Here is a 13,622-nt window from a genome sequence, read left to right as displayed (position 1 = left end):
AATGAAATGTAGGACAGGGAGCAATAGGATACAAAAGTTGGGTAATAAGGTTCTGGGATACAGGTTGGCACAATGAACTAAAAACAATAAAATTAAATTTAACTTGGATGAACTTATAATTTCAAAGCAAAGATGTTGGTCCCTGCTTTCTTCTTGAAAATTATTACCCCCAAATACTAAGGCAAAAAAGAAATAACATGAACTCCAATTTTAATGACTAAGAGGCATCCATGAACCACAATAAATGGAAATTAAAAGCAGATAAAAGAATGATGACTTAGCAGAGCAAAGGAAGGCCAAGTCCATGTGCCTGAAGAGGAGGATACCACAAAGAAGCAGCACTTCCAGAACCCTGGAAATGTTTAGGAATTAGAAACACCCGTACCAAAGGCAGAAGGGGGCAGAGGACCAAAATCAAGAATGTTGGGTTAAAAACAGCAAAAACACTGAGGCAGAAGAAATTAAACTCCTGCTCATGGCCATACCAAACAAAAAGGATGGGCTTGAGCTAAGAGCCAGGTACCACTATAGAATAAAATAGTTTAAAAAACTAATTTTAAAAAATAGCTTAAGAAATAAGGAAATAGTTTTAAAAATAAGAAAAACAACAATTTATTGCTTCTTAAATGTTTTTAGATAAAAATTACTTGAATGATGTTATAAAACAGTGTAAAATATTTGTAAACAGTTCTTAATCAGAAGAGCATTTTCCAAAACACATATGCTCTGGCTCCAAGTCTCAACTACAGAGATTCTCGTTTAATGGGTGGGAACTAGCAACCTGTATCCAGAAAGTTTCTTACTCTGAAGACCACTGAGCTAGTGTAAAAAAAGTAATCTATCACCAAAACCTATCAAAGGTTAAAGTGGCATTTCATTTTCATTCATAGGTATATCCTATGTGTCTGGTATGGTTCTAGGCTCTGGGAATACCAAAGTAAATGAAAAATCCCCCACCCTTGTGGAGTTTATATTCTAGAAGCAGGAGAGACACCAATAATGTATGTAAAATATGTAGTATTTTGCACATAACTGAATGGTCATATGAAGAAAAATACAGTTGGGAAGGAGTCAAGGGAGTGGGACCAGAAAGAAGGTAGTATTTCTGCAAATATTTGAAGTAAGAAAAGGAAAAAATGATAAAGATATTTGCGAAAAGTGTTTCAGGGAGAGAGAACAGATGCAAAGGCCCTGAGTTAGGCAACTGTCCATTGATTTATTTAAGATACACCAAGGAGGCCCATAGAGCTGGAGCACAGTGAGTGAAGATAAGAGATTAAAAAGGTAATAAGGGAGCTGAATTGTACAGGATCTCACAGGCCTGTGAAGGACTTTGGCTGTTATTCCTAGTGAGATGATAAGCTATATGATTAGAAGAATGAATATGTAAAGAATCCATTTACAGATATACATACAAACATATGATATATGAGCTTCTGAAAAACAATGAAACTTGTCTAAGTAATTAATAACAAAAATAAAAATGTTAAGTGGTGTCTGGAAACCTTAGCTGGCCAAATAAATCTAGACAATACTTAATATGGTACTTTAGAACAAGTGTTTAATAAATATTTGTGGAATAAATGGAAATGAATTTACACTGAAAAAGGAGATTGAAAGTTTTTCAAATTCTTGTAAAATTTGAGGCAATGTATTAAGAATATAACAGTTACCCTAAAATGGGGTGTTTTATTAAATATTTCATGGTAGTCTTACAGATACAAAGTAGATTTTACTATTTCCTAATTATATCAGTTAGGCAAGAAGAGACTAAATAAAAAGCCTTTCACAGTTACTCTAAAACTTTTGAGTTTTCTTTTGTTTGAAAGAGTCAAAGACATAGTTTTTAACAGTTCATATTTTAAGCTTAGCTTAAGCTTTCATCGGTTCTAGTTTTAAAAATTCATTCATCATGATTCACACTCAAACTAGTGCCATTTTATCTTTATTAGTTTAAAAAATTTATACATTTTTACTCCAAAGTCTGTTTTTTTCTCCCCAAAGCCTAAAACACAGAGTTGTGGCTGCCAGTGAAGAATTTTGAAAGTGACAAAGCCATTTCTTCTGACAGTTAGAAAAAGTGAATGCACTTTCTTCTCTCCATTGTCACCACTGTAGCTTCTAAATAAGCCAATCTACTCTTTTTGGTTGTCAGATAGTCTTTGTTTTTAAATTATTTTGGTGATAATGCCAAGGTCAGCAAAACTGTTCTTATTTAATGTTAGTATACTTCTTGTGCCTGATAACAAAAATTTTACAAAAGCATTAAATTTTTTGATCAACTGAAAAAGGACAGTTAGCTCCTTCCACTACTGTAATAGGACTTTCTACAGGAATGAAAAGAAACTAACTTCTGCAGTTACAAAACAGCAAATATTGTGTTATATTTTTTTGCATCATACCATGTAATGATGATTTCTTAGAAAAATTACCCATTCTCAAGTCATAATATTAAAAGCATTACTTTATATGGCCAAGTAACTTATGCTCTTTTCTGTGAACCAAACTATTGATAGGTGAAATTCAGAATAAAAATACACAAAAAACCCATGTGTTAGAATACAGGAAATTAAGCTAAAGTCATATGATGTACTAAGTGAATAATGCACTTTCATTCTTCTATCTGATACATCCAAGATTTGCAAAGATTATGAAAGGCAAAAAGTTTATATAAATCTATATCAAACTATACTAATTTTGAAGTGTGAGATCAGTTTTCATTAGAAAGATTTGACTTTTGCTTACTCTTTATCAGGGCATTCATTAAACATAGGAAAGAAGTAAGAGGACAGAAAACTTGGTCACTTGGTTTAGCAGTTTTCTCAGACTGAAAAAATAACAATGAAACCTCCAGGGTTAAGAATTTCAAAGGAGGCTGCAAGACAGAGAAGATAGACCAAATCAGCTTACCACTTGAACCATTTTGAGATATCTGGCATATCTTGGATCCTTGGCTACAGTTAAGATATTTTCTGGTGTTACTTCACTTTCCTGTGGTCCAGAGTCTTGTAAACTGTTCTGCTGTAGAGAGCATGGTGTATAAATCTTTAGACAATTCACAAAAGGGGTCCATCATGTTACTTAAAAGGGATGTTTCTTTTTATTATTCTAAAGCAAACAATATCAGAAAAAATCATATTTCTAAATTTAAATACCAATAATGTAATTATAGGATATATGTTTCCAAATATTTACAAATACTTAAATATGATTGCAGAGGAAGTTACATGTAATGTCAACACTATATTGTTCCCATAAAAGTGCAAACATATTCAAGGCATTAAAAATTAAAATTCTGCTTTATTTGTCCCTTGAGTATGGATACAAAACATGAATTATTTATGGACCTATTATTTTAATAAAACTTTTAATAAAGCTAGTAAAGCTATTTGATTTGTCAATTGTTCAACTCCAGTGGACAGAAAATCGGTTTTCTAGGTATCTATACCATCTACACAATTATACTTCTCATTCATTGAATATCTTGTTCTAAGTGGATATGGCTATTCTAACATCTCTAAAGGCAAGGCCTGGAGAATTTGTGGAAGAGAAGCTCATTTCTCAAACAAAATTATGTTTATATATATTTCAGCTACTGATGGAATTATTAATATTCTCCAAAGAGTGGTTAAGATTATAAATACTACTTATAATGAAGAATAATGGGGAATGGTCTTTTTGGATCAAAATGGTTTCATCATATAGACAGTTCTCAACTTTGCATGGTACCGTGTAAACGGTAACTCGTCCAAACTGGAATCCTATCTTCATTTAAGTGCAAAGCCAAGACTGTATATAATTCTTGATTTTTCTATTAACCTAAACATTTATAGTAAGTCTACTTAGTGACTTACTGTATGTTAGCATTAACATTCCTTAACTGAATGATATCAATTTTATGTCTATTGAAGCATATCTCTGTTGAAGTGTAAATAAATAAATAAAAAAAATCTTTCGGTATTCCTAGTTATTAGAATATAAATTATATGTTAAGGTTTTTCGCCAGATAATTCAAATATAAATTAAATCTCTTTTAAATGCTGAAGCAAGTAAAATATCCCCAAATTCTTTAGGTTACTCCAGTTATACGACAGTGTCAAGTGTACAAAAGTGCATATGTGTGTGTGTGTGTGTGTGTGTAAATATGTATATACATATACACATCCATCTGCAAAATACATTAATTACAAAACGTCCAAAACATTTAATTAAACAAAAAATTTCAACAAGACCCATGTATGCTTTTAAAAAAATAAGGACAATAAACTCATACAATAGCACAATGGAGCAAATGGTAATTACATATAAGACCACTGGATTTTAAAACTCAGCCTTTAACTTTAGCCTAATAACCAAGAGCTCAACAAGGTTTAATTATATCAGGTCTTACACCTTTGCTATTTGTATGACCCATTAAATCTTCTATCATATCTCTCAACTGTCCTTCATTTTATTCTCAAATTAATCTCAATCTGTACAATTAGATGTTCTCCTGTGAGTAATGATAAGATCTGAACCATGAAATTAAAGGTGCAGAAAAATCAGTATGCAAACCTTGGGTCTTTGACTCATATACAGACTGGAGATTGCAATGAATGGATGATTTAAAAAAAAGTTCATGATTATCTTTTAATTGATAAGCAAGTTGACTGTAATGTCAATGGAAATTCTGTGTTAAGCAATATTTCAGTCCATTTCAAAATATTTTACATAAAATATACCAATTAGAAACAATGAAGAGAAATAAAAAGTTGATTTCAATATTAAGAACATGCTGAACAATTATATTAAGCCAATCAATATACAACTTTACCACATTTTTTAAATTCAGGAAGCCAACAGCACTTCATATATCCTCCAAATGAATTAATAACTATTTTTCAATAAAATTGCTAGAATATTAAGTAATTCTGAATTTTAGATAATTCAGTTGTGATTACTCATAATCAATTTTTTGAGACTTTAAACAGGCAAGACCAACACAACTGCACAAGTTTTAAATACATATTATATATAGGCGTGCACAGTAACACCTGGAAAAGTTAATACTGAAAGTCAGATACCATTTTATAAATTTACAGAAATATAATAATGGTTAGTATCCACCAAAGAATAACTACTAGGTAGAATGGAAACATGTAATAGTTTTTACATATGCCTTGTTTTAGAAAAAGGATGGTTCATCTTTAATTGATAAAACCTTGTAAAGTTAAATTCCTCTAAACATTTGAATTTATTTTTGTATATTATATATATTCCAATGATCATCACAATGGAATTTGTTATATTAATTAAATGGATGTTAAATTTTCTAATACCTAATTGTTAAGTAAAATGAAGTGAAGTGAAAGTCACTCAGTTGTGTCCGACTCTTTGCGGCCCCATGGACCTCTCTAGGCCAGAATACTGGAGTGGGTAGCCTTTCTTGTCACCAGGAGATCCTCCCAACCCAGGAATCAAACCGGGGTCTCCTGCATTGCAGGTGGATTCTTTACAACCGAGCTATCAGGGAAGCCCTAACTGTTAAGTAAACGGTCATCTAATTCATCTGCCAAATATACAATATTTCTAAATATATGGCTCCTCCCACACAGAGCCTTAGACCACATGTGCTCAGTTGCTCAGTTGTGGCTGACTCTGTGATCCCATGGACTGTAGCCCGTCAGACTCCTCTGCCCATGAAATTTTCCATGCAAGAACTCTGAAGTGGGTTATGTTTTCTGAGTTCAACACAGGTGCTAGAGACAGTGCAGTGTAGCAGATAAGAGATAGGATTCTTGACACCAGATTGTTTGGGTAAAAATTCTAGCTCTTACATTTATTGTCTGACCTTCAACAAGTTAACCTCTGTGCACCTCATTTGACATATCTGTAAAGTATTAACAGAACTGATAAAAGTATTTACTTCATAGGGCTGTTGTGAGAATTAAATGAGTTAATTTATAAAAAGCACTTAACACACCACACATACAGTCAGAAACCTTTATATGGGAGGTATTATAATCACGGTCAACGTTATTATGATCTAAAAGATATCCCATAAAAAGTACCTCCAGGTACAAATGCAAAATTCCATATACATAGGAAGTCTGTTTATTTGGTATTACTTGTTAGGCCACCATTTTAGTGATTATTTTATTTTGGATTTTAATACCTCACTGAGATACACTAGTGATTATTCTTAAACAATGAAAAATTTTTATTTCTTGAAATAAAAAGTAATACACAATTTAAATTTATACAGAGCATAAATGAACATTAAAACATAAGAGCCAAACAGAGTGTGGGCCTTACAAGGATGTTGATTTGAACAAATCAACTCCCCAAACACACTTTTTTAGACAAGTGGTGTTTCTTAGATTAGGACCTCTCAAATTTCAAGAGCCTTCAAATCACATACGGATCTTGTTAAAATGAAAATTCTGACTCAGTGGGTCTGGGGTAGAACCTGAGATTCTGTATTTCTAACAAGTTCTCAGGTAGGTTGCTGGCCCATGGAGCAGAGTTTTGGTAACAAAGAGTTAGATATTATCAGGGAATTACTGCTCATTATACTGTATATGATAAAGGCACTGTGGTTATACAAGAAAATGTCAGAACTTTTCACAGATGCTCAGGGAATTATACATGGGTGAAAAGACATGATGCCTGGAATTCACTTCAGTGACAAAAAAAGACAGATGAAGCAATTGCAACAAAATCTTAACTGGTGAATCCAGGTAATGGGCACTTGGTTAGTCTTTGTACTATTCTATTTTTATTCATGTGTGAAAGTGTCATACTAAAACATTTAAAAGACACATTTCTTACAAGAACTAAGAAAAAAATTTCCAGAGTGAACTTGAAGAAAGTAGTTATATTCAAGACTATTCCTAGTCCTGTATAGGTCAATTTTCTTTTTTATAGGCAAGAAAAATATTAACTTCAGGAAACTGTTCAGAATAACAAAATGAAAAGCTAGTAACTTTTTTCAAACCTTATTTTTTATCTTAAAGTTTAAAATATTACTAGTCAAGTGCTACATTTTTATTTAACTTTATTTGAACCTACAGATTTGGTCTATCTGGTTCACCCAAGAAGAGGTGCTCATGCTTCCTGGAACTTAATTACATACCTGTGATTGCTCTGAAGTGGCTTCAGAATGTGTTCCATTTGTGATCCTAGTGACATTTACAGGAGATACTTCAAATGTGACATCATCTAGGCCCGGGATAGATGATAACTGAGAGGAGAAAATTAATGTTGGTATATGAGGATAATATTAGATCTTTAAAGACTAAGTTTCTAAGTATGTGTTGTGTTTTAAATAGTTTTCTTAAGTTTTAAAGCTATAGAAGTGGTTTTATAAAATCTCATCTTTGGTTGAAATTCTCCATGCCAAAAACTACTTAAAAGTGAAAGGCACTGACAAATAAAATATTTCTGAAGAATTTCTCACTAATCTAATTTAGCTTGTCACCATTCTTTCTCAGGAATTATTATTTTTTTTTTAGTAAGGAATCCTACTGTAAGGAATGAGAGCATGGGCTTTGGAGTCAGATTGCCAAGGTTTAAGTCACAACATACGTAACTCTATGCATATCTTCCTAGGCCTCAATTTTCTCACCTGTAAAGTGGGGGATGAGAAAACTTACATCCCAAACTTGTAAAAAGATTTTGATTAAATATATTTTGTTCCCCTTCAAAATGTGCTCTGTAGCACATTTTAAGTTTGAATAATCTGGGAAATGAGAAAACTCTTGCCACATGTTAACATATGATGCAGCTTATTCTTTTCTTCTTTCTTTAAGTAATATCACTGAATGTTACTACAATGTGTTATTTTCCATACACAAACAATGAGCATGATGTCAGTGGTTAGGCATTTTAGGTCAGATTTCCAAGATCCATGCACACATTCTTTTCTGATTTCATCCTGATATCAGTGACACACATCTGTCAAATGTTTGGCTAACTTTGAGGATTAACTTATGGTCATGGAAATAATTAAGGTTAACCTGTCCACATGGCAACTTAACTTGTGACCGTGGACTCTAACTCAAGAATTCCACAAACATTAAAATAATACACATATTCATAATAAAGAATAATGAAGAAGCAATGGCAATAAGATCTAAAGCAGCAATATTCATTGAAAACTGTTGACTGATGACAGTATTTAGCACAGTGGCCATGGCCCTAATAGTTTCAAGTGGGTATGGCTGCTAAGAAACTATTTTGAACATGTTCAAGGCCAAATATCCTAAATTACAAGCTAAGGAAATGTTCTGAGGGAAATACAGTAGCTGAAGACCACAGGAAGATGTAGAAAGCCTAAACCAGACATTCTGATCCCTATGCTAGAAGATATTAGTAATTTCACTTCCTTCAGTTCAGTTCAGTCACTCAGTCGTGTCCAACTCTTGGCAATCCCGTGGATTATAAATAGTCAATAAATATTTTTTCGTGTCAATTTTTTTTGATAAAAGAACAAAGTCACAAAAATATATTAGCATCTCCATTATTTATATATAAGAAAAAGCATACAAAACCTGCAAGCTTTCAAATTGAAACAAACTTCTATTTTTGCTTTTATATGACAGTTACCTTTTGTGATTTCTGACATCAGAACTGGTACTACTCACTGCTGCTGCTGCTGCTGCTAAGTCGCTTCAGTCGTGTCCGACTCTGTGTGACCCCGTAGACGGCAGCCCACCAGGCTTCCCCGTCCCTGGGATTCTCCAGGCAAGAACACTGGAGTGGGCTGCCATTTCCTTCTCCAATGCATGAAAGTGAAAAGTGAGAGTGAAGTTGCTTAGTCATGTCCGACTCTTAGCGACCCCATGGACTCAGCCCACCAGGCTCCTCTGTCCATGGGATTTTTTACAAATGGAAAATAGCTGAGATTTTCTCCAAATTTTGTTCTGGAGACATGTAAAGTTTTATAGAATTTTTCCTGTGTTATCAATGACTACTATTAAGATACTTGTGAGTTTTCCATTAAATGAAGCAAACTATATAACATTCAATTTGTTAACATGTTACTCATTATGTTTTTGATTAAATAAGGAAAGAAACCTCGACCCACATATATATTTAAACAGACTCAGTTAGTGGTTCATAATGAAGATTATTTCCTTTGCAATTATAATAAATTAAACAAATGAAAGCACTGCACCACGTCATGGATGCAGGAGCTAAACTGAATTCATTCCTAAATACAATTAAAGTTAAATGTGACTGAGAAAGTTGATATATGTAGAGCAAGTTTATCCTATAAATTACTCAGAAATACAAACCTTTGCATCTAAAATATTGAGAGTTGTTTCAATCTGCTGGATACGAAGAGAAAGGTCTGCTAGTTTCTGAAAAAGAAAGATTAGAAACGAAAGGATAAAGTTAAAAACTATGGTTTAAATATTTGTGATTTTCTAATATACTACTCTCTTATTTACATGAGTAAGATTTGAAACTCAAGTATTCAATTATCTTCATTAGCATGTTTCATGGTTATTTTATAAAACTGTATTCATAGAGAAGAAGTTACATTTTCAGTCTTATGAAACTCATTATCAGAGCCATAATCAATCACTGGGACCAGAATGTAAACTCCTCTGAAGACAGAGTTTTTTATTCACTGTTATACCCCTTGTGACCAGAGCAGTACTTGACACTTAACAGGAGCCCAATAATTACTTGTTGCTGAATGAAGGAATTCTTCATAGAACACAGGATTAAAAACTAGCCCCAAACAGAAAGGAGCAGGGTCTGCCTTTGTATATCACTTAAACACAGAAATATATACAATTAGTCCCGAATTCAAACTTTCCAAGTTTGAAAAGTAAAAAAAGATGAAATTGGAAGATAAGTAGTTAATGTCGGGAATAATTAAAACAAAGAAAAAAAATAATACTAAAAAAGCAAAAGGAATCAACCAACAATTAAAACCCAAGATAAACCAGAACCAAGAGCTTACCATGCTCTAGTTATTCTGTACCATTACATGAGCCAATTACATGTTGTGTGTTAGTTGCTCAGTCATGTCTGACTATTTGTGACCCCATGGACTGTAACCTGCTAGGCTCCTCTGTCCGTGGGATTCTCCAGGCAAGAATACTGGAGTGGGTTGCCATGTCCTTCTCCATTTTAAAGTATGCACTTGATATCATTTATAATCCCACACATTTTATTTTATGCATTGAAAAACATTAATTTCATTTCACTAGACTGCCAAAGGATCCATGGCAAAATTAAGAACCTCTGCTTTTCAAAGATTATTCAGCATAATAAATGTTTTTGAGTCTGTTCCTGTGTAATTACTGCTATAACACACATAAATATAAGTACTTTCTAAAATGTCACTGTCATTTGACAAAATACACCTGGTTTCATTCATGGGCTGCTAAAGCTCATTTCTATGATGTTTATGTCTTCTGCATTTTCCTTCTAAACTCCTAGACCACCAGAAAGCAGGTTTCTCAGTCTTGGCTCTATTGACTGAGCTCTATTGACTGGCTCCATTGTGGGTTGGATAATTCTTTGTTGTAAAGGTCTATCCTGTGCACTATAGGATAGTTAGCAGAATCTCTGACCTCTACCCACTAATTGCCACAAAAACTCCCCAACTGCAACAACGAAAAATGTCTCTAGACATTGCCAAATGTTCCTTGGTTGAGAACCACTACTCTGAAGTGTAGATGACTATGGATATAAGTAACATGATCAATAACAGTAATTGTCCCCACCTCTGAAAGTTTCAGCAGAGAGGAAACAGAAAGGTATGTCTACTTTCCCATCCATTTAACCATCCATCCTCTTTGTAAGGATTTAAAGCAAACCTGAAATATCTTGAGTTGGGACAACAGGGGAATTTCCAAGGTTCCTAGTTTTTCAGATAAAGTTGAAGAGTTCTTGATGCACCACCCACCTATTTGCAAGGCAGTGCATTTTACTCAAGTGAAAAAAAAAAAGGAGGAAGAACTATGGAGCTAAAAGTTGAACACGGGAAAAAAAAGTACTGTGGGACTTCAGGTTTGTAAAATATCCCATTTGCAGATCCGGTTCTTTAAAAGAGAAACAGTATTTTAAGTGAATGGATCTCCTGGTACATCATTTTGGGTTGAGTATGTCCTAGAAGCCAGAGAGGGAAGAAACTGATGGTTTTACTAAGCTTCATCTGACACTTAATCCAGCAGTTGTAAAAGTTTTAAAAGCAGTTGTAAAAGTTATAGCAGTAAATAGGGTTTTCAGCAAAACCTTATTTGGTTTAAGGTGAAGTCTGATGGTGGGCCTAAAAATTGGACATAGAAGATAAGCACTAAATTTTTTTTTAGGTCATGTAAAAATTCTCAGAGCTTTTGCTTGTATTTAAAGTTTGTTTGTTTTTTTTTTAAAGAAATGTTTTAGAATATTTAGAAATGACTAAAATCCCAGTATTCTAGGCATGTTACAAGTCTGAGTCAAATATACCTGATTGCCCTGTTTGCTGGTAATACCTTTAACTTTAAAATTCACAATAAGGTTAAACTTCCACTCAGTCTTATCTATGCTATGCACAGAACTTGTGCTATTCTCCACGTACTTCCTATTTAAAATTTAGGTAAAAAAGTTAAAACAAAAAAACCCCAACAGCTCCCCGCCTCACAAAAAAACCCAAACAAACCAAAACCCACCAGGTTTTCTTTTCCCTCCAGTTCACTTTAAGTTCAAAAAGTAACAGCTGAAGTTCAAATTTTTTTTTTTTTGGAGGGAAACAGAGTGGTTTTGGTCCTTGTTTAAGGCTTTAACTAAACAAAGACCACAGGTTTAATAGCTGCTGTAAACAAATAACAACCCAGTTTGGAAATTGATCTTAACTTGGGAGAAAATGGCCCTTCATGTATGAATATGTATATTATATCCCTGGAGTTTATCATATATAAGACATTATATTAAATAGAAATGGCATGGTAAAGAAGAGAACACAAATCTAAAAACTAAATTTTGAAATAACTATAAAGAAGACAGTGTAATCTCTCACTCGAAAATGATATAAACACGCCTCTTATTCAGATCAGATGGTGCAACAGAACAGAAGATTGCAATCAGTTAACATTTCAGAATTGGAATCCCAGCTCTTACTTTCTAGCTATTTGAATGTAGGCAAATAGCTACTGCAGCTATAAATACTATGCCCTCAAGTATACGATGAGTGCATGAATAAGTAAATGATTTAAGCCTTTCTACATCTCAGTTTCTGTATTTCTAAAAAAGAGATAATTGGACCTTTCTTAAAGGTCTGGGCTGTGATAATTAAGTACATGTAAAGCACTTAGCACAATGCCTAGCACAGAATAAATATTACTGTCATCACACCAAGTAAAAAGTCTACAATTGACATAAATATCCAAGATGAATGCTACAAGCTGAATTCTAAATAATGAGTGACAGTCAATCTTAAATTACCATCCATTAAGGAGAAAAAGGCAATTAGCTACTTTTAAATTTCATCAATTTTTGTCAACAAAGTTTTTTCTGGGGTTCAAGGAAGTAGGAAATAGTGATATAGTCAAAACAGTTAGAGGAGGGTAGTTGAGAGGAACAGAAGGGAGGAAAGAATGAATCATGCGGCTTTGATAATGGATAAGCAATCAACAAGACATTTATTGTTATACTTTATCTGTATGTGTGCTCAGTTGTGTCCAATTCTTTGAGGCCCAACTCTCAGAGACCTGACTCTTTGAGACCCTGTGGACTGCAGCCCACCACGCTCCTCTGTCCGTGAGATATTTTGGGCAAGAATACTGGGGTGGGTTGCTATTTTCCTCCTCCAGGGGATCTTCCTCACCTAGGGATCAAACCTGCATCTCCTGTCTCCTGCACTGCTGGCAGATTCAGCTGAGCCATCAGGGATTCCCCACTGAAAGGGTATTTAATTTTAAGTGGTCACTGAACTTTTGTAAAGTAGAATTTGCAAGCTTGTGGAGAAATACTGTTGTATCTGTGTGGGAATTTTCTCTAGCCTCTGAACTGAGCACAATGATTTTAATATATTAAAGTGTATATAAGTGTATCCTGTTCTTAACACAGAATAATGGCCCCAAGGACATCTATATTCCCATACTTTTTAGGCAGGAACCACCCCTCTATGAAAAGTCTCATTCAAGGACTGGATTGTGTAAGTAAGTGTTAGTCACTCAGTCGTGCCCGACTCTTTGCGACCCCATGGACTGCCGCCCACCAGGCTCCTGTGTCCATGAGATTTTCCAAGCAAGAATACTGGAGTGGGTTGCCATTTCCTTCTCCAGGGAATCTTCCCTGACCCAGGGATTGAACCCAGGTCTCCTGCACTGCAGGCAGATTCTTAACCAACTGAGCTACAAAAGTCTCATTCAAGGACTGGATTGTGGGGGATACTCAAATGATGAATAGTAATTTCAGCACTCAGGTAGTTCATGACCCCAAAGTGGAGCCCTAAGGTTTAACACGATCCTCAAGTAGTAAAGGAAACTGATCAAGAACCTTTTGGTTTTAGATGACTGTCCCACTTCCTTGTCCTCTTTTTCTCCTTTCTTCAAACCAATTTCAAGTCATGCTTCCCATCTTCCTTCCCACTCTCTTTTTTAGTTTTTTGTTAAGACAGGTGTCCCTGGATCTGGTGCCTA

At 34.2% G+C, this 13,622-nt stretch overlaps 1 protein-coding gene across 4 annotated transcripts in view; it reads right to left on the bottom strand.

Annotated features, from left to right (window-relative positions):
* The window catches only part of WASHC3 (WASH complex subunit 3), a 58,741-nt gene that overhangs the window by 43,562 nt on the left and 1,557 nt on the right, over window positions 1–13,622 (bottom strand). For 2 of the 4 annotated variants that reach the window (XM_027541973.1, XM_027541976.1), the window contains exons 3-5: window positions 9,279–9,344; window positions 7,115–7,222; window positions 2,911–3,021 (exon numbers count right to left, since the gene is read on the bottom strand). In XM_027541973.1, the coding sequence (XP_027397774.1) occupies window positions 2,911–3,021; window positions 7,115–7,222; window positions 9,279–9,344 (285 nt within the window). The remainder of the gene's footprint in view (window positions 1–2,910; window positions 3,022–7,114; window positions 7,223–9,278; window positions 9,345–13,622) is intronic. The other 2 variants (XM_027541975.1, XM_027541977.1) reach the window with 2 other exon arrangements.

Source organism: Bos indicus x Bos taurus, chromosome 5 (assembly GCF_003369695.1).
Source record: "Bos indicus x Bos taurus breed Angus x Brahman F1 hybrid chromosome 5, Bos_hybrid_MaternalHap_v2.0, whole genome shotgun sequence".
In the NCBI taxonomy this organism is placed as follows: Eukaryota; Metazoa; Chordata; class Mammalia; order Artiodactyla; family Bovidae; genus Bos; species Bos indicus x Bos taurus.
Note: the sequence above shows the minus strand (reverse complement) of the source record. Positions and strands in the feature narration are given on the sequence as shown.